General features: G+C 40.0%; 1 protein-coding gene across 2 annotated transcripts in view; it reads right to left on the bottom strand.

The window, feature by feature from the left end:
* The window catches only part of CHN2 (chimerin 2), a 465335-nt gene that overhangs the window by 33750 nt on the left and 408941 nt on the right, over positions 1 to 22644 (bottom strand). For both annotated transcript variants that reach the window (XM_077491359.1, XM_077491360.1), the window contains 2 exons: positions 20562 to 20646; positions 4311 to 4484 (listed from right to left, as the gene is read on the bottom strand). In XM_077491359.1, coding sequence (XP_077347485.1) covers positions 4311 to 4484; positions 20562 to 20646 — 259 coding nt within the window. The remainder of the gene's footprint in view (positions 1 to 4310; positions 4485 to 20561; positions 20647 to 22644) is intronic.

Genomic DNA, 22644 nt, shown 5'->3' with positions numbered 1-22644 from the left:
CATCTCCTCTGTTACTTTTCTGGGGACAACCCCCTTTTTTTAGGAGAGGGTGAATCTCCCTAATGGGGGGGCAGAGACATGAATAACAATTTAATAGGTATTCTAATCCCTCTCCATTGTGTCCAAAAAAATAAAAAATACATTTGTTTTGCCTTTAGTTATACTTTAATGTATGTGAACAGCACATCAAAAGCATTGATATTAAGCCCATTTATACTACAAAGCAAATTTAGTGAAGGATTACATGGTGAAACATCCATTGCACTTCTTTACAGAGAAGAAAAGGATCAATAATAAAGTGATACGTTGCCTGTACCTCATTACAGTTGTGTTCATAAGTTTACATGCCCTGGCAGAATTTATGATTTCTTGGCCATTTTTCTGAGAATATGAATAACACAAAAACGTTTCTTTCACTCATGGTTTGTGTTTGGCTCAAGCCATTTATTATCAATCAACTGTGTTTACTCCTTTTAAATCATAATGACAACAGAAACTACCCAAATGACTCTTACCAAAAGTTTACATACCCCAGTTCTTAATACCGTGTATTTCCCCCTTCAACATTAATGACAGCTTGAAGTCTTTTGTGGTATTTGTGGATGAGGCTCTTTATCTTCTCAGATGGTAAAGCTGTCCATTCCTCTTGGCAAAAGACAGTCCCGTTCCTGTAAATTCTTGGGCTGTTTTGCATGAACTGCACGTTTGAGATCTCCCCTGAGTGGCTCAATGATATTGAGGGCAGGAGACAGATGGCCACTCAAGAACCTTCACTTTAATCTGTTGTAGCCAATGACAGGTCGAATTGGCCTTGTGTTTTGGATTATTGTCATGTTGGAATGTCCAAGTACGTCCCATGCGCAGCTTCCTGGCTGATGAATGCAAATGATCCTCCATTATTTTTTGATAACATACTGCAGTCATCTAGCCATCAATTTTGACCCGACTTCCTGTGCCTTTGTAGCTCACACATCCCCAAAACATTAGCAATCCACCTCCGTGTTTCACAGTAGGAATGGTTTACCTTTCATCATAGGCCTTGATGACTCTTCTCCAAATGTAATGTTTATGGTTGTGGCCAAAAAGATCAGTTTTGGTCTCATCACTCCAAATAAATTTGTGCCAGAAGGTTTGAAGCTTGTCTCTTGGCTGTTTGGCAGGATACTTTGTGGCATTTGTGTGGTAATGGCTTTCTTCTGGCGACTCGACCATGCAGCTCATCTTTCTTCAAGTGTGTCCTTATTGTGCATCTTGAAACAGCCACACCACATTTTTATAGAGTCCTGTATTTCACCTGAAGTTATTTGTGGGTTTTCCTTTGCATCCCAAAAAAAATTCTTGGCAGTTATGGCTGAAATTTTAGTTTGTCTACCTGACCGTGATTTGATTTCAACAGAACCCCTCATTTTCCACTTCTTGATTAGAGTTTGAACACTGCTGATTGACATTCAAAAATCCTTGGATATCTTTTTATATCCATTTCCTGTTGTATACAGTTCAACTACCATTTCCCACAGATCCTTTGACAATTTTTTTGCTTTTGACTCAGAATTCAGAAATGTCAGTGTAGCACTGGATGAAATATGCAAGGGTCTGTCAGGAGTCCAGAAACTCATTGACCTTTTTATACACACACACTAGTTACAAGCAAACAGATCACAGGTGAGGACGGTTACCTTTAATAGCCATTCAAACCCCTTTGTGTCAACTTGTGTGCATGTTATCAGACCAAAATCATCAGGGTATGTCAATTTTTGATTAGGGTCATTTAGGTAGTTTCTGTTTTCAATAATGATTTGAAAAGAATAAACAGAGTTGATTGATAATAAATGGCTTCAGCCAAACACTAACCATGAGTGAAAGAAAAGTTTGTGTGTTATCATTCATATTCTCTGAAAAATGGCCAAGAAATCATAAATTCTGCCAGGATATGTAAACTTATGAGCACAACTGTATATATACTCATTAGAGGCTATAATTGTTGTGTCTGCATAGTTGAAACATTAATTTTGGAATCCCATTAGGAAGATCCACAAATATGAAAAATCGAATTTATTGGGTGTCTCTAAACTGGTAGTAGAGGAAACATTAATCATAATGTTTAGAGAACTTACACCAATCAACATTGTTTTTCCCTGATAAGCTGCCAAATTAGATAATTGTGTGCCCCCCAAGTATATGCTTATGGGTGTAAGTGGCTCAGGGCAGGTGTATCCCCCTGCTGGGCCTGTTTGTACTTGCTAAACTTTTGCACAATATATTACTATTGCCAAGCTTGAGCTCTGTGTTCACTGCACTGCGCTATACCTAGCCCACAAAATTGTGTCTGTATGCATGCCGTCCCTTCACAGTCTGGGTCACGTTTTACTCAAGTATGCAGCACTAGTTATATGAAAATCATAGGTGGTCTGGAGATGTACAAAATTTCTTATTGAGTGCATTCAAATTGGAATTGTCAGCATGCCCCTGATTGATAAACATGGCTTGTGATAATTTGATAGTGACCTCTTCTGCCTCCCGAGTCCTCTCCTCCTTTCAGGACCTGGCTTCACCACAGGCCTAGTGGCAGGGCACCCCGAGAACACCACAATCTTCCGCTCCCTGTGGTGGCAGCAGGACCCTGGATCTGGGGCCGGTTTTCTGTCAAGAATTGCCCGCTATCGAATAGTGCTCGGGACGAATTGCGCATGTGCTGTACATAACAGCACAACAGCTGATTTTACGATCACCAGTTGTGTCGGCAAGACAGCACCTGCGTACAATAGCCGACTGAAGACATTTTTCAGCGGGCACTTTGCGATAGAACTAGGTAGGCGGGGCGATGGGTGGATCCCCGTCCGCTCTCCTGTGTTGTGTGTGCTGGGCTACAGCAGCATACAGGGGAGAGGAGACGGAGAGAGAAAGCTCCCAGCCGCTGCGTACTGCCACATGTCACACCCATCTAGAGTCGGCCCTGCCTGAGCGCCATTTGTAACCGGTCCATTTACGGCCCGCGGCTCGGTACTTTGAGACCCTTGCTCTAGATAGTTCATTGAATCTTCCTGTCGTGTAACTGCCTGCATGTACAAGCAGACAGATACACTGACAGTGTGCAGAAGCCTGAGATTGCCTCATAATATGCTGAATGTGGGTGCAATGATTTACAGGCTCCTAACAAATAAATAATAAATGCACATTTTTTTACTTGCAAAGAATGTGCATTTCTTAATTTTTTTTCAGAAAGGTGAACTTATCCTTTAATTTATTAAAGACAAAAGACTGTTCACGCTGCAAGGACATTTTCACCTAGCTTAGTGAATAAGCTGAAGCTCTACCGACTTCATCATCTAATCATATACAAAAATTAAATTTATTTTTTATTTTGACTCCAGTGTGCATTGCACTTTAAACATGGCTCACATCTGGGAGGGAAGTAGTGATGGGTCCTGCAGGTGCAGCCTGGGGAATTCCCAATTAGTCTCTTGTGAAAAGCGCTTCTTCCTGCTTAGAATCATTGTTCCAGGCCTCTATGGTAACTATGTGCCAGAGAAGGAGGGAGATGGGGGAAATGTAAAATTAGAACATGGGAAAAGGGCAGTTTCCGCATTGAGACCAATAAATGGAGATTTAGTCATTAAAGAACACAAATGTATTCTACAATAACCCATACTTCAGAACTGATTGCACACAACACAGAAACCACCCTGAAAAATGAGAGATTTGTTGCTATGGAACAATACTAGCAATTCTTTCTTAAGGAATTATGATAGATCATGAAATAAGGATACGGGTATTCAAGAGTACTATGTTAAAGAAGCCTCCCGATTACTTTCCCTTCATTTTCTGAACTGCACATCATACTGCTAGTAACATTACCTAGATGAATATACTGTATTTATCTTCCCTTAGAGTATTCACTTCAAAACATAACGTATAGATTTGTAGAAATTAGCTTCTTATAGGAATCTAACAGCAATTGATTATGATCTACATTGATAATGACTGTAAAGTGGAAAAGTCCACATTAGTAATCTCTTCCACACAGGCATCAGTCACCCAACAGTAGGCTTATCAGGATCTCTCAGGCAATTATAAGCTCAGAAAGGGGTATCTCTTATACTGTCTGCTTACACGCTCTGTAATAATGACGATGGCTGTTGCCTTATAGATCGAGGTCTATGTATAATAAGAGAACATCATGATGGCTATAATTGGGTTTGTTTGTGATAATTCAATGCACATTTATCTCAGGGGAGGAGAGATAAGGACCATGCAACCTTTGAGATCGGTGTATATTCGGAAGAAGTGATGGACAGGAATAAATGGCTAACCTCTTTGCTCAATCTCCTGGATGCACATGTCCACTACCATGGGCCTCGGGGTATTGTGTGCTTTCACCAGGGTGGTAAGGTCGCAGCTGTATACTTTCTTGATGCGCTTCAGATCTGGCTGGCAGTCATTGGGCACGTATTTGGAACACTGTTTATGTACATTCAATCCGCAGTCTGAAAAGGAAAAAATACAAGCAGTGAACAAAAAACAAAGTGGTGCAATTCAAAAAGATGTCACACCAGAGTAACAACAATTAGCAGATTGAAGCTAAAACAGGCTTAATTGCCTCCAACTAGGAAAACCTGTTATTTGCCCTGCATGGGTAAATACAGATTAAATTTACTTTCAATAAGTTTTTATTGAGTATACAAAGAAGCAAAGTATCATGAACATTGCATAGTATTACAGACAATAGTATTGTGTCGCCAAAAGACACTTGCTGACCAAGAGACCCAGAATGGAATACAGGTTCAATTTAAAGAAAAACTTTCCAAAAAGAAACATGGAGGCTAACATTACCAACATTGCCATTACCATTACTGACTCATTCTGCAAATGCTAGTTGCCCCGCAGTCTAAAACTGACCTTTTGATTCAACATTGTAAGTCATTTATCTGGCACATGTATGCAAATAAAGACTTCTAAAAATTATTTTGATTTTGCATATACCAAGTCAGGTCAGTGACTCAAAATATGTAAGCCAGATTGTCAGCATAACAACCAGGCAACTGGGATTTTCAGAAAAAAGGTAACAGTTGCAGAACCCATATGTCTCCACAGCAGATTTATTCAGAAGAACTTCTCTATCCTTTTGGGGAGATAATAAACACACAATTATTTTTTTTCTACTATTTCCATGCTTTTTATCATCATGTATCACGCTCACATAAATACAGGAAACTATGGACCACATGTTGATTCTCCTGTCCACATGTATTGGTGTAACAGCTATAAAGAATTTGAAATGGACGAGGGACTGTACATGGGAACTATATGACCACTCAGCACTATGATTCATGGTAAGTAAACCATTTCCACAGCATGTAGGTAGAAGACATAGCCAAGATAAGGCTGACCCAGCAGCTTGATGCTCATCTGAGCTGGCAACCGATCATAGTTAATGATTTTGCAGCAGATAAATTGTGTTCCTTTTCACATTACATGTAGGTCTTTTCTGAACTTGGCCCCGACGTGGGAGCTGTTGGGAAATTTCTGGGCTATTTTTGTAAAGTCAGGCCAAGATTTTATACAGAAGCCAAAGATAGAAACGGAAACTGGTCGACTCCAAGTGGAAATTCCCATGAATGTCTCCAAGTATAAATACTTTGTCTGGAAGAATGTATATTTGTTATGTCTGGTGTAGCACTGACAGCTAATGACAGTCCGTATTTCATACATTAATACAGTTCTGCATGGCCTGTAGCAACTTCAATAAACATACTTTTTTCCTGCAATTTAAAAAGAAATTATGAAAAAACACATTAAATGACCCTTATCTTTACATTCTGCTATACAATTGACCACAGTATGCATATACGAAGAATTTAAAGCATATCTACACCCAAAAACAAAAATGTAATATATTGCAGGGAACCAGTTCTTAGATGTGGTGATCCTCACTGTACAATACCTATGGAGGAGCAACATTGTCACCCTAGGACACAACCATAGAACACCTCCCTCTCTTTCCTTCCCCAAACCAAAAGGGTGGTGTTTTTTAGGCCACATATATATAGCTGGGAAAAATTTAACTGTAAAGCCTCGTACACACAATCAGATTTTCTGCAGACAAAACCTTGGACTTTTGTCCGAAGGCGGGTGCCTGGATTTTGTCTTGCACACAAACGGCACACAAATGTCGGCCAACAAACACGAACGTAGTGACGTACTACGTGGTTTTTCAACTCTTTAGCGCCACCTTTTGGGCCCCTTCTGCTAATTTCATGTTAGTAGAAGTTTGGTGAGTGTTGATTTGCACTTTTGATTTTGCACTTTTAAGTTCTTTTCTGAATGGCCGTTCGTCAACCAGCCATATTGCGGAATCGGAAGAGATAACGTATTATTTATTATTGGCCTTGGAGTTATTGCTTTGACCCAAGTCCAGTCCAGGAACAGGAGGAGGAGGATTTCTTGGACCAAAAATTGGTTGGGTTATTAATCGTGACCAATTATGTCATATGCCTTTGCTGCTGGAGCTCCAGGAGAATAATTCAGATCATTTTTGGAATTATCTCCGGATGACGGACCCCTGCTTTCACCAACTCTTGGCATTGTTGACCCCCTATATTAAGAAGCAGGACACATGCATAAGGCTTTTATTTTATTTTTTGGTTAAATAATGATTTGATTTGGTATATTTTCTATATTTTTGGATGCACAGAATGCACCTTTTGGTTAATTGCTATTGCAGATAGCATGTCTAATTTTATTTGTTTTCTTTTTTTAATGCACAATAAAAAAATGTGGAGAATAATACTTGGCTATGTGTTTTACTTCAAATGACAGATTGGGTAGGCAGTTCTAAAAAATACAATGTAAAACTAACAAGGGACACCAACATAGTTGTATCTTTGATCATCCTTCTAAGGATGAGCTCAGGCGTGTTCGCAACTCCACATGCCTGTGCCCGCCAGGAAGCTGACACTCCACAGCGCTAATCACACGCAGTGAGACATTTCCCGATCTGTGGCTGCACAGATTGGGAAATATCTCACTACCTGTGATTAGCGTTGCGGAGTGTAAGCTCCCTGGTGGGCGCGGGTACGTGGAGCTGCAAACACGCCTGAGCTCATCCTTACTCCCTTCTAGATAAATCATTGTGGCTTCTAGAAATCCTTCATTTTTAGCCCAGTCCATAGTGTGCCCATGTTCCAAGCTCCTTCCTTTGAGTTCTCAGGGTGGCTCAGCAATATAGCATCTTGTAACAAAGCTCTGCCAACTCCATATGAAAAAAACTATGAAAAAAAAACATTTAATTTACAATGAACTAAGAATAACCAAACTCAGAGTAAAAATAAAATGACTGGATTTCCACTATTAGAAAGATCAACTCCAGCAAAAAAATTAACTTTTCTTCACTTTGTTTGCAATGCTGGCAGTGCTGCGTTTTCTTTTTAAAGGCAACATGGCCAACACATAATACCAATATCTTCCCAAAAGCCTAGAATAAGACTGCAAAGCCAAGTGTAATTTTACTAGGTGCCTATTTAATTTGCTTCAAAGCTTTTGAATGGAGCTTTTTTTTTTTGCTAAGTTTTCCTTGTGAAGGACATACCTTAGCTCATGTGAAGTATCGGAAAGCTACATAGAGATACCTAAAACTCTTATGCACGCTCTGAACAAACAGAAACAACAGATAGTAATCTGTGCCAAGTTTCATTAAACTGCATTTACAAGAGATTGTCTTGGTTTTATGAAACTAGTTGCATATTCCAACTATGGATTGTTTTCTTTCGCTCATTGATCTTTTTCCAAAAACAAAGTTATAGTTCCACTCCACTAAACAAAACATTTTTAATATATTAAAGAGGTATTAAACCTTAAAGCAAACATTATATTGCCGCTTACCTATTCTTAGATGTGAACTCTGTATTTGTTGTTGTTGTGTTCTTTTTTAACCTTTCTTTCTTTTATTTTTACCTCGTGATCTGGCCAGTAAGTCTGTTATTTTTCAACTTAACAAGCTGTTCTGCAGATGTAGCAGTTAGTCGGCTGAGACAAACCATTTACCACTGACAGGGTCAGCGTTTATTTATTTGCAGCCCATTAACCCACAATGAAGAAAACTGTTTGCTGTAACTACTTATAAACTGTTAGCAGGAATGCAGCTTTAATTTGTTAATGTATTCAAAACCGCTAGTTCATCTAAAATTCCCCTGCAAAGAGCAAAAAGCTCCAAAAATGCATAGGTGTGAACCAGGCCTAGGTGGTTTTAAAGGCTAAAGGTTTTTTACCTTAATGCACTCTCTGAATCAAAGCATTTGTAACCCTAAAAAAAAAAAAAATTGGATTCTGTTACTTTAAAGCATGTTATACAGCACAAGGCTTGTGCTGTGTAATTTGGCTCCCTGTATCACCTGAAATACCTGACTGATCCTGCCTGGTTCTGCCCTCCCCTCTGTAATCTGACCACGGTTTATCAAGTCTGCTGAGCCCTGGTCAGTTTACATGCCTCCGTCATCCACAGCTCTCCTCTGTCCTCCTCCCCTGCCTGTCAGCTAGAGACAGTGCTCTCCCCTCCCCAGCCCTCCTGCTGCTGAAATTACTGTGTAAATTACATGCAATCCCCTCTATTAGAAAGCATCCTATGCTCCAGTGTCTGTGCTTTGTAAAAAATATGGCCATTACTACCTTGGCGCTCACGTAACTCCTCGCTGCTCCCCTCCTGAAGTCTTGGCTCCCTCCTTATTTCCTCCCCAGCTGATGTCTTGGTTCTCTCCTCCTCTCCTCCTCCCGAATGATGTCAGCAGGAGATCCTTGGCCCCTCCTGCTCTACCTGTCAGAACTGGGGAGGGAGCAGCAAGGAGTCACCTGAGCGCCGAGCAGTTCTGTGAAATAATGTAGAAATGGGCATATTTTTTACAAAGCACAGACACTGGAGCATAGGATGCTTTCCAGCAGAGGGGATTGCGTAAAATTTACTAAGTGGCTTAACAACCACTTTAAGGTAAAATCCATTCTGAGAGCACCCCCCCCCCTTATACTTACCTGAGCCCCATCTCGATCCATCGATGTACACAAGAGCAGCAGCTCTCATAGGCTCAGTGATAGCAGTGAGAGCCACTGGCAATTCCTGGCAAAAAGTTAGTTAAAAACTAAAAGTGGGTATACACTAGTAGAATTTCATTCAAGATTTTTAGTTTTAAGATTGTTCATTTGATTTTTTTATTGCTAGTGGGGTCAAAATGACATTCATTTTTTGACTGCAGTGATGAGAATATTCAAATGAAGAGGATGGAAAAGTTTTGTCGAATTAACAAATTTCTAATAGTGAATATGGTTCTCGTTCACGAAATTCAATTTTTTTCTAAAACTGAATGTTAAAAGCAAACAAAACTTTGAAGTACTTTTGAACGACCTTCGTGAAGTCATCAAATGTACTGAAATTTTTTCTATCAATGTTAGTTTGAAAAATATTCCTAAAAAAAATTAATCTAGTTTAATTCTTTTTAGGAAATACTGAAACTGTAGCAAACTCAGAAAGTCCACTAGGTTTATAACAAGATTTATGTAATCTGCTACTGCCAGATTCCAGACAGCTCCTGATGTGAGGGCTGGGTCTACTTCCTGAGGCCTGCCAATGTTTGACCTCAGTGTGTGACAAAAGTTGGAAGAGTGCCACCTTATGCCTTGGATTATTAAGCCATTTTCCACACCAGGGCCGACTATAAAACTGCAAGGAGTAGCGCTCCACCCTTAAGCAGTGGGTTGTTGAAGGGTAACTTCCCTTTTTGTGGGAAAAAAAGTAAAAAAACTGGAGGTGTTCTGTTGGTGTACATAACTTCCCCAGCAATGGAATTTCCTGCTTTTGTGATTGGCTCACTGATTTTCCCAGAAGTCTACACTGAGATACAAGTAAGATTCTAGGCATCCTCTGTAACTAAAATTTTATTTTTGGTGAGATACTCCCAAATGATTAATCACATCCAAAGGGATTCAGACTGCAGTTTTCCTCATAAGAACTCTGCAAGTGCATAATTGTTATTATTTTTAAAGTATTGGTATGAGAGTACCATTTTAATGTGTGAGTTAGCACACCTTGTGGCTGAAGACCAAAGCACCTCACTGAATCCCACACCGGAAAGGATAACGTCTTCTCACCTGCCAGTTACACCTGTTCCAGCACTAAATACAAAGTAATTTTAAGGGAAATGGTGTTGAGCACTGATTTTCCTACTCCAGTTCTTTTGGGAAGCTGCTGTTTACTCTGCAAGGCCTCCCACACCAGTGGCCCAGGCCCAGTCCATATGATGATTCTGCTACGTAGTCGTCCCTAACATAGAGTCTCTGCTGCTTAGAAGGGTAGCCCATGCAGCCACCGGTCCACCCCTCTGACAGAACCTCTCTTATTGGCCACCACCACCTTCTTTCCCAAGCTGGTTGCTCCTCTTTTCTTTTCACCTCCTACTTTCCATCACCCTGAGGTGAACATGAAGGCCTACATTTCATTCCCTGTTCCTATACACTGTAGGACTTCACACAGTAAATCAGACTGCACAATTTACTTAACTAGCAATTTCTTTTACAGAATAAATGACACAAACGTGTAATTCTTTATCATCCCCATATTATAGTTCTTCATGAATCACATGGCTATACTGTGGAGTCACATACTTTTAGTTCGTACTAGCTTCCAACTGATGGTACATGGCTCACTATCAGTACTACTTCAGGGTCCCGCTAAGGAGTGACACCGCTTAGGTGCAACACTGCATTTATTTGTGTATGGTTCCTCTTACTATCATAACCAACCTCTCTACTCCTGGCAAAATCCCTTTCTGCTTTGCTATGGGAAGCTGCACAGGCCAAATGGCAGACACACCCCAACGTTTTACCCATTACATCGCTGAACAATAACTCTTGAATGTAACACACAAATGAAATTTTAAGCAGCTGCCTACACATTGCTCAGACTTGCTCTCTTGGGCCTACAGGCCTTTCAGGAAAATCACACTTGACTTCACACACATGGCTGAGAACTTCTTTTACCACGCCCACAGTGGAACAATGGCAGACTAATCAAGCTACACTGAAATCTATCCCTACTTGAAAATGGCCAGATATTTGTGTTTAACCCCCCCCCCCCCACCCCCACCCCGAGACCTAAGAGTCCCTGGTTTGCTGAACTAATAAGAGTCATAAAACAGGTCTCAATATGGCTAGTGCCTGTGGGAAAACACTCTCATCACTGTATGATGCAGTAAGGAACCTGCAGGTACCATTAAGAATGGGAAACGGGGAGGATGAGGACCGGGAGAGGGACGAAACAATGTCTGGATGAAACAGTGAAGCCCTAGCAAGTAAGATGCACTCCCTGTTTGCATCTCAATGTCAATTTATTTTTATTTAGCTTTAATAGTTATAACTTGGGAATTAATATTTTTTATAGTGCTTCCAAAGGCACTTAGACATCCACATAGAGGATCTAATTAAAATGCTGGAAAGTGGCTATTTCATAATACAAACCATTTATAAAGACAAGGCTTAACATTTTTTGTTAAGAGTATGAAGCCCGAATGCAAGAGGAAGCAAGCATAATGATTTTTCTCTATCACAGAAAAGGTCTTCCGCGGGCTATAAAATAATGATGCGTTTGAACAACCCTTTCATCCAATTACACATCAGTGAATTGCACAGAAGCCCAGAGGGCATCTTTAAATTAGGAAAAAAATATTTTTAATTTGTCACGATAGCTTAAATTAAGTCAAGCATAATTCATCACAAGGACAGTGAAATCTCTTCTAATCCTGGAGGGCACTATTCTATTAAATGTTTTTGTAACATTTCAGACGAGTCCCAGTAATCAGTGCAACTTATGTCAAAGACCTATCAACAGCTGCAGCCATTTACAATGAGGTTGGTCTAGCAATAACAGTATGCACTCTATATGCCTATGTACACATAAACTGCTTTTAGGCCATGATGTCCCAGAATGACCGCAACTATAAATCTACAAAGGCTGCTGGGATGGCACTGCAGTCTAAATGCTGTGACTTTACTCTGTAAAGTAGTTCTATGTTTAAAGCTAAACTCCAGGTAATAATAAAAAACAAACATTAATTCAGCTCTGTATTTATTAATGCATCATTTACTGTAGCTTTTAAAGTGGATGTTTAAACTTGTTATAGTTTGCCTTCCCTGATTTCTCCTTTCTGCTCATCAACCTGCTAATGACATTTTTAAATAAACCTTTCCATTTTTGTTGCTTACCTTATTTTAGACCCAGTGACATCATCACTGGTTGTCTGTGCTTCTAAGAGGGAGCAGCGTGACAGAGGCATAGATTCATCAGTCTGCTGCTTTTCCTTTATCATTCAGTCACAGACTTGTGGAGTGACCAGACTATTAGCAGGTTATTGAATCATGCGCTTGGAATCTTGTTAAATGCAGAAAATAGTTTACTTTGATGGAGGATTATCTTTATCATGGCTTTACATCATGTAGATAGAAACAGGAAGTAAATATCTAACAAGTACACACAGTGTCCGTTTATGAAGCAGTGAACAGCGGTGATCCCGAGGAATGCCACTGATCACAGTCCATAAATGGTTTATGAAATCAGGGGAGAACGTGAACTTGTTTTCCCGCTAATGCTCTCCGCACATTGAAAATCCTCATCAACTGGTGCAGAAATGGGCAGTTTATGAAGCTGCGATCTTAGTGCTTCACTGGCGATCTGAGTCAGAATTCACCCTCCCCGATTCACCAGCTCAGAAGTGGAGAATCGGGGAGTGAAGAGAGAATCGGGGAGAACTGAAGGGGAAGAAGGAAGATTATTAACTTCCTTCCACCAAGGTCAGACCCCCCCCCCCCCCCCCAAAGACAGTAACCATGTCCCCATGTCATATTTATGTGTATATATGTAGGAGGTCTATTTATTTTATTAGCATTAACCACGCCGTCTGTCTGTGTACTGAGCAGTGATAATATATCACTGCTTAATAAACAGACACCTCAGTGTTTCTGTGAGTTTCTGGTCCTGTAATCTCATAAAGTCTCACGAGATTCCAGTATCAGGGACCGTTCTCCGCTGTTTGAAGCGCTTGTAGATCGCTTCACTCCTCCAAAGGAGAAGCGATCTACAAAGCTTCATAAACTGGGATCCAGAGAACAATCTCCTCTGAGAATGTCGGAGAATGAAGCAGTGACGTTTTTTCACTGCTTCATAAACAGACACTAATGATACAGATGGTACATCCTGTGATTACATTACCACAGAGAACAGAGAACACACACTATAATACTGCAGTGAAACCTGCTGGATAGAAAGGTACAATGCATATATATAGTTCAGTTTATATAACTTGTTGTTGCTTTTCCAACACCCTTTTTCAACAGCATGTGCTTTGTTAGATTACATTCAGCTTCTTCTGGAAATAACTATGACGTTCCTTCAATAAAGTCTTGGTGAGTGCATCAGCAGTCATCTCCACTGATGGGCAGTATTGAATGTCAACACCTTGCTCTTGATTGTCCATCAGTAGGTGATACTTGATGTCGATGTGTCCTAGGATCGACCATTTCATATTGCACAAACTTTATACAGTCCCTGGTTGTCTTCAAAAATGGGAATTGGTTTTGACATGTCTATCCCATTGTCCACAAAAAGTTAACAAAGCCATAGCACTTCTTGACATGAGTATGCTGCTGCAATGTTCTCTGCTTCAGATGAAGATAGAGTGACAGTTGCTTGCTTTCGACTAAACCAACTTATGGTTCCTTCATCATACTGGAAGATGAATCCACTTGTGGATTTGCTGTCTGTGCAGTCAGTCCCCAGCTCAATCAGCATCTGCATACCCGACCAGTGTTGGATTTGATGTTGCTGGTAAATGTAAATCCCTATACACACTATCAGATTTTCTGCTGATTTTTTCCTTCAGATTTACCAAAACCATATAATATGAGGTCAAAAAACAGTTTCAATTTGTATGCAATCAAGCAGGCCCTTGCACTGCATGGTTTTGGTAAATCGGAAGACAAAAATCAGCAGAAAATCTGATAGTGTGTATGGGGCTTGACTTCATCTGAATTGTTCCTTTAAGATACTGTATCACTCTTTTTACTGCGTTCCAATCACGCCGACAGGGAGCTGAGACTTTCCTGCATAGTATGCCCACTGCTGTGGCTATGTCTGGTCTTGTCACAGTGGCAACATATAGTAGCTTACCGACAGCTCTGCGATACATGTCATTGTTGGGTAGCATGTTTTCTGCTTCATTGCTCTTTAGGTAGCCTGGTTCCATAGGAGTTTTCACTTCCTTTGGATCTTGCATATGGAAGTGTTCCAAGATTTTGGAGATTTTCTGAGATTGGTTGAGAAGATAACTTCCATCTTCTCTCTCTATTTGGATTTCCAGATAGCAGCTAATGTTCCCTAGCTCTTTGATTTCAAAATTTTCTTCCAGCTTGTGAACTATCTGATTGTAATCCCCTTCTTGTTCAAAACAAGTTATAATGTCATTAACATAGAGAAGGATGTATATCCATCTGTCTTCTTGAGTCTTGGAGTAGAGACAGTGGTCTGCTTTACTTCTTGAGAATCCCCCTCTGGTAAGCACTTTGTTCACTTTCTCATTCCACATCCTTGCAGATTGTTTAAGACCATAGATGCTTTTCTGATAGAATAGTCCTTTTTTAAGTGATTGTCCTTTTACAGTGAAAACAGGCTCTGCTTTATTTGTTGTGCTTTGTGCCTTTGTAAGTCTTAAGAGCTTTGTCATCTTGGTGCATATTTTCTTTCCTTCTGTCATATCCATTGATTCATTTCCCTTCAACATAATCTTGCATCAGCTGCTGCTCAGGTCTCATTTCTAAAGCGTTAAAAAGAGCAGTAAATGTCTCTGGAAAGCTGCATAGGAGCAGGACAATAATATGGTTATTTTGGATGTCATCTCCAATGGCAGGTAGCTGATCTATGATCTCTAGCATAGCATTCACTTGGTCACACATATGCTGGCCTTCTCGTAGTCTCATCTTGTAAAGCTTTCTTAGCAAAAACAGTTTGCTGTTTAGACTTGAACGCCCGTGCAATTTCAGTAATGAAGTCCACATACCTTTGGCCATTTTCTCTGTTCTTATGTGGATAAGCTGGTCATCTTCCACTAGCAAGCTTATAATTGCTTTGCTTGTCTATACTTCCTATCCAATTCCTCAGTCTCTCCATCTGTGGGTCTGTCTGTATTTAGCACTTGCCACAAGTCATCCATGCTAAAAAGCATTTCCAGTTTAAAATTTCATAGCTGGTAATTAGCATTGGTCAGCTTTGCTATTGCAAACTTCACATCTGAACCACTTGCCATGTCTCAGTAGCTTGCATACAGTACTCACAGACTTCTCTGTACTCACTGAGTATTCTTTCCAGTGCCTCTGGGTGCTGCTGGGTGCCTAGAACCCATAACCTATTAGCAGGTTATTGAATCATACGCTTAGAAGCTTATTGAATGCAGAGAGAATTCTTTACTTTGATGGAGGATTATCTTTATTATGGCTTTACATCATGTAGATAGAAACAGGAAGTGAATAGCAAGCAAGTACACACTTACAGTGGTGTGAAAAAGTGTTTGCCCCCTTCCTCATTTCCTGTTCCTTTGCATGTTTGTCACACTTAAGTGTTTCGGAACATCAAACCAATTTAAACAATAGTCAAGGACAACACAAGTAAACACAAAATGCAATTTGTAAATGAAGGTGTTTATTATTAAAGGTGAAAAAAAATCCAAACCATCATGGCCCTGTGTGAAAAAGTGATTGCCCCCTAAACCTAATAACTGGTTGGGCCACCCTTAGCAGCAACAACTGCAACCAAGCGTTTACGATAACGTGCAATGAGGCTTTTACAGCGTCCTGGAGGAATTTTGGCCCACTCATCTTTGCAGAATTGTCCTAATTCAGTTACATTAGAGGGTTTTCGAGCATGAACGGCCTTTTTAAGGTCATACCACAACATCTCAATAGGATTCAGGTCAGGACTTTGGCTAGGCCACTCCAAAGTCTTCATTTTGTTTTTCTTCAGCCATTCGGTGGTGGACTTGCTGGTGTGTTTAGGATCATTGTCCTGCTGCAGAACCCAAGTTCGTTTCAGCTTGAGTACACGAACAGATGGTCGGACATTCTCCTTCAGAATCTCTTGGTAGACAGCAGAATTCATAGTTCCTTTTATCATGGCAAGTCTTCCAGGTCCTGAAGCAGCAAAACAGCCCCAGACCATCACACTACCACCACCATATTTTACTGTTGGTATAATGTTCTTTATATGAAATGCAGTGTTCCTTCTACGCCAGATATACTTGGACACACACCTTCCAAAGAGTTCCACTTTTGTCTCATCGGTCCACAGAATGTTGTCCCAAAAGTCTTGGGGATCATCAAGATGTGTTGTGGAGAAATTGAGACGAACTTTGATGTTCTTTTTGCTCAGCAGTGGTTTTCTCCTTGGAACTCTGCCATGCAGGCCATTTTTGCCCAGTCTTTTCCTGATGGTGGAGGCATGAACGCTGACCTTAACTGAGGCAAGTGAGGCCTGCAGTTCCTTGGACGTTGTTGTGGGGTCTTTTGTGACCTCTTGGATGAGTCGTCGCTGCGCTCTTGGGGTAATTTTGGGCGGCCAGCCACTCCTGGGAAGGTTCACCACTGTTCCATGTCTTTGCCATTTGTGGATAATGGCTCTCACTGTGGTTCACTGGATTCCCAAAGCTTTGGAAATGGCTTTATAACCCTTTCCAGACTGATAGATCTCAATTACTTTCTTTCTCAATTGTTCCTGAATTTCTTTGGGTCTCGGCATGATGTGTAGCTTTTAAGGATCTTCTGGTGGACCTTACTGTGTCAAGCAGCTCCTATTTAAGTGATGCCTTGATTGTGAACAGGTGTGGCAATAATCAGGCCTGGGTGTGGCTAGAGAAATTGAACTCAGGTGTGGACAACCACAGTTATAGTATGTTTTAACAAGGGAGGCAATCACTTTTTCACACAGGGCCATGATGGTTTGGATTTTTTTTCACCTTTAATAATAAACACCTTCATTTACAAATTGCATTTTGTGTTTACTTGTGTTGTCCTTGACTATTGTTTAAATTGGTTTGATGTTCCGAAACACTTAAGTGTGACAAACATGCAAACGAACAGGAAATGAGGAAGGGGGCAAACACTTTTTCACACCACTGTAGATATAGAAGGTACATCCTGTGATTACATTACCACAGAGAATACACAGTATAATACAGAAGTGTCACCTGTTGGATAGAATGGTACAATTCATATATATATATATAGTTCCTGTTATATAACTTGCCTTTTCCAACACAGACCTCTAAGTGTTACTTAAATTAAACTGAGAAAAACAGGTCTTGTTTCCAATTCACAATGATGTGGTGCGGGAACTGCATGCAATTTTGAACAGGAATCGCAACACATTCTGTTTCAATATGTTTATTGAGTTTTTGGGGAAACAAGAGAATCATAAACAAACTCGTTGATCACCCCCACAGAGGCTAGAAACTTGTAAAAATGACCAGTGATCAATATCGTTCACAATTATCCTATGACATTGTGAAAATAGGGGATGATATCAAAAAATGAATACTGCATAAAATGCCATGTCCCCAAAATCGTCGCCAAAGGGGAGGCTCTTCTCCAGCAACCCTCCTTCATAGGAGGCAACGGCAGGAACCAGGATTGAGAGAAACCAGAAAGAAAGCGAGAAGAGCGAAAAGGCAGAGAGGGGGTCATAGATAGGAGAGGGGGAAAGGGACCGGTAGAACTCAGACTTGGTAGCCCCGCAGAAGGGAGTCAGACAAGGCCAAAACAGGATGCTAGAAGTGTGGGGAACTCATAAGAGATCCATGGTTCCCAAATTTTGAGAAATTTGGCATGTGAGTCATTCACAATACTGGACATTCATTCTTGAATTAACAGCAGTCTAGCATGTCCTCACCCCTTGGAAAGCTACTTGTTGGATCTTCCAGGCTTGAGCTATAGTCCGTTTAGCCTCTATAAAGAGGTAAGTGGCCAGTTTCTGCTGTGGTGGGAACAAACCAGGTACTGTACAATGTAACAGGGCTAGCTTAGCATCCCTTTGGACTGTTAGGTGGAAAAGGGTCTGCAGTAAGCCAAAAACCCTAGACCAGAACCCAACCAGGCTTGGGCAGGACCACCAGGTATGTATGTCATCACCACGCTGTCCACAGTTGCAGAAACATTTATCAGTTGATGGGCCTTTGTTTGCATCAATTTAATATAAGTTTTATATGCTTCTAATATCGTTCAGAGTTGTCAGACAAGCACATCTGGCCAGCAGTCAGCCTTCTAACCTGCATTTGAACTGCTATAAGTGGGTTTTACATTCCTATAGAATTGTATGGTAACGTAAAACCCTTCTGATACTAACAAAAGTCTATTCAACACTGGTCCTTATACAGCTTACACACAATAGAATGAGTTAGAACCACTGCTCACACCCTCCCCCTGCTTGCTTAGCGGACCTCATAGGAGGTTTCAGTCAGAGAGAGAGTATGAAATCAAACAGCTTCTGCTGTGCTCTCCCTTTAGAAAACCTATAATACTATGTGAATCATGTGTCATAGGTAAACCCTGTACTTAATGTTTATTTGTTAAAAGATTTTATATTAATAGTACAAAATGTATCTGTTTAAACCCTTATGACCTTATAAAAATAAAATAAAAAGGACAAAATCCTTTATAAAATGACCCTGTAGATTAGTTGAAATCCCTTTATGAAGTGTCCAGCCTTTAATAAATAGCCTTACTCTATGCTTTTTACAGAATTCTGTTTGTACATGATGAGTCCACATGTACTGACACATTTAGAAGTCTGTAGTACAATGCAACCAAGCACACAGCAGCCTCTATTCACAACACTGGAAAGCACGGGGTATTTTTTATTACCATGCCTTATTTGCCTTTTTCAGTTCACTAAACACATAAAAGCACAGATCAGCTGAACTTTGCATAGTTATTTATTTATTTACGTTCTCATTCATGTACAACATAATCACAGTAATCATTGTTTAAAACGGAACTCCTCACTTATAAAGCAGGACTACCATTCCTGCATTGTACCCGATGATGCCAAGGCTTTGACCACCAGCTAGAGCACCAGAGAGGCTTCAGGGACAGTGGGGAGACCACCACTGTCAGAATACTAAGATCAGTGTTACTGGCTATAGCCTGCAGCACTAATACAGGGGGGAAATCCATCAGTGCCCATACATGGTCCCTTCTGAACCCGCCAAATTTCTATCAATGTACCCTTGCTGGCTGAATTGTTCCCTGCTGAAATTGCCACATTTTTCCATGTATGGCCGGCTTTAGTCCCACATTCAGCTCACTGTCTCAGATGCAACAGGATCCACAGGATCCCTGGCCGCACGTGCACAGATGTAGAAAGAGGAACTTGTGTAGAGATGAGAATAACTAGCAAAATTAAATGTATAAGAAGCTTGTTATTGAGCCATAAACAACAAACAATGGCTGATATACATGTGACCAGGAATCCTTCAAAGATTGCTGCAACTGAGAATTGAACTGACATTGTCTCCTAGAGTTGATGTTTCTTGTGCATAGAGAAGTTTGAAGGCAGCCTTACTTGGATTTTAGCGGTTTGCCTTTTTCCTGAATATCTATTAGAATAGTGAGTTGCTATTGACCATTTTTATTGGCTTTCTGGACTCTGTATATATTAATGTACTCTGGATATATTAATTGGATATAATAGTTTTGGCATTTAATTCTTAGATGGAAACACCTTTTATTGGTCCATTGCCAATTTATTTACCTTATACCTTTTGTTGTGTACATATGCACATTCTGTGTTGTATTATATACTTGGCACTGGAGCTTTTGGGTAATCATTTAAGAACATTTTACCAGAGTACAGTACAGCTGCTTGCAATATTTAGAATTTGTGTTTATTTCTTTGTAAATGTTCTATTGCTAGTGCAAGGACTGTGTGTGTATTTTATGCCGTATGGGCCATGTTTTGCAGAAGAGTCTGTGTGTACATGTTGCTGGCTGATGTAGGATGGTCATCCTGCCAAATGAGAAGAAAATGCCAGCCTGATTCCTGTCTGAAAATCCATGCTTTATCTATTATTCATGCTTTATTTCTCTGTAGAATATACCATAAGCGGTGCCCAATGCTCCATCTGCACTCAGCACAGTAGCTTCTCCCATCACTATCTCAGAGCACTCTCATCCTATCATTGCCAGTCTGCCCACCAGTGAAGTTTACTTTCTTCTCTCTTTCCATAAACAGAAAACGCAAGCAAACTGTGGGATATCATGGAAAGGTCTGCATAAGGTCAGACTGGTCTCTGTTTCTCACCAGAATCTCTAGGATTAACCCCAATGCCTGTATATTATAGGGCAATGTACCAATATATCTTAATTTGCCCTTTTGGATTCAGTTGTGTTTTGACCTTTAAAGATTGAGAAGAAAGCACGGTGTTTACAATAAACATGGTGAAATTCAGGAGATTGCTGATAAAAACAATAAGATGAGGTTACCATACCTGAACACCTGACTCCCTGAGCAATAAGGCCCCACATGAAGTTTGCACAATATTCACACCAGTGCGGCCCCCGAAATGTGTGTACCTGCAAAAAAGACAAGACATGGTGATGAGAAGACTGACTATGTTAGATGGACAAGACAAAATGCTACATTATAATGCATGCCATGCAAAGGTCGTGAATTTTACTTTTTAAACTCATAAAATAACACAATTGGTATGCCTAACTCTTCCATTACTATCAAAGTTAGCTTTAGGAGCTTTTGTGAGGGGGAGCAATTCCGCCCAGGATGTGTTTTTCAAACTGCAAATAGACTTTCTTAAAGTTTTGTGCCCAGCTAATGACATTTTTTATTACGTTTGCACATAACCAATATTCCTGTTAACATTTGAAATATTAACTAGCAATTACAGTGAACCTTCCTAGAATGAAAAACAATTTCATAGGCAAGGTTCCTAACTTTAAATCAAATTTCTTTTATAAAATGTCATACAGGGGACTTCTAAAATACCTATAATCATGCTGCATAGTATCAAGATGGATTGCCACAGTAGTCTTATGTATCCATAAAAAGTTTTTTTTTTTGTGTAAATGACCCCAACAGATAATCACAAATGTTCTGAATGTAAAAATCCCCTATTTCTTTGTAAGAGTCAACATCTCTAGGCCTTTTGACAATGTAAGCTTAAAACGGCTCCCGCCCTTCCTAAGTCCAATTCAAACTACTCCGTAGAAGGAAGATGCTTATACTTACCTATTCACAAGTCAATCCAGTCTGGTCACATGATCAGCTTCCAGTGGTGGCTTCAGGGGAGAGGAGGGACAGCCGACAACGGATGGGTCATAGTAAGCCTATGGGTGAGGTCATTCCTGACCACATCTGTTGTTGGTGCTCTCCCCTCCCCTAAATCCAACTGTTATGTGAGTGGACTGGAATGCCCTGAGACGAGGTAAGTATAAGCATCTTTCTTCTACAAGGTAGTTAGAATAGGAGTTAGAAGTGAGGTGGCAGCAATTTAAGGTTTAGTTAGTTACAGCCTGGAATACTACTTTAACTTTAGGACACACTTGCACTCAAATATGACTTTCCTTAAGGGATGCAAAAGTAATATTATATATATATATATATATATATATATATATATATATATATATATATATATATATATATATATATATATATGTGTGTATATATATATATATATATATATATATATATATATATATATATATATATATATATATATGACATTATTCTTAGAAATGAGAAGCAGTGCTACCTATAGATGCTCAGATCAATAATGTATACCCCTGTACTGTAAACTAGACACTCCTATAATAAAGTGCATCAATGTGAAGTTTATATATTAGTCTAAATGTGCCTTGGGAAATAATCTCCATACTCTTTTGGCTATTACTATGCCACCTCCCTCTCTCTACTCCCAGTAGGGGTAAGAAGCATTTGCACCACCAACGGGTCTTCTCCTATCCTTAATCACCAAACTCTCCAAGAAAATCTCACAGCCTTTATGGTACTCACTTATACCCAAAGGGGAAACACAGACCAGGAAGAGAATCTCATCGTTTACTAACTTAAAAGTGCTTAAAAACATAACAATATGCACTCACATTAAAATGTGCCTGGGATGACCAGCCTACTGTATTGTGATTGTCCGCTATCCACTGGAGCCAGCGCGTGTTCCAGGTGAGTGGAAATAACATCACCAATCAATGCCCTGCTTGCGTACCATAAAGGCTTTGGTGTTTTCCCTGAGAGTTTGCCAACTTCTTTGCAACAGAGTTCCCCTCTTTTTCATTTTCTTCATAATAAAATAAGTTTAATTTTGCTTTTTTTTAAATATTTTTCACTGCACTTTATACGACTTTTAAATGACGCAGTTTTCAGTAGTATTTGTTTTGAAAGTCAATATATTTAGTTACAGTATATACACTTTATCTGGTTTATTTATACTTTACCATATAGAGGTACACATGACTGCTGAGAAGCATAGGTTAGTTTAGGTTAGACTGATTAGGTCAGAAATAGGAGAAGGCCACAGCTTTATTGAAGTATCCAAATAT

The sequence above is a fragment of the Lithobates pipiens genome, unplaced genomic scaffold (assembly GCF_037356315.1).
Source record: "Lithobates pipiens isolate NorthernLeopardFrog02 unplaced genomic scaffold, aLitPip1_a1.2 Scaffold_19, whole genome shotgun sequence".
Classification (NCBI taxonomy): Eukaryota; Metazoa; Chordata; class Amphibia; order Anura; family Ranidae; genus Lithobates; species Lithobates pipiens.
The sequence above is the reverse complement of the archived record's forward strand: the minus strand, read 5'-3'. Positions and strand labels throughout refer to the sequence as shown.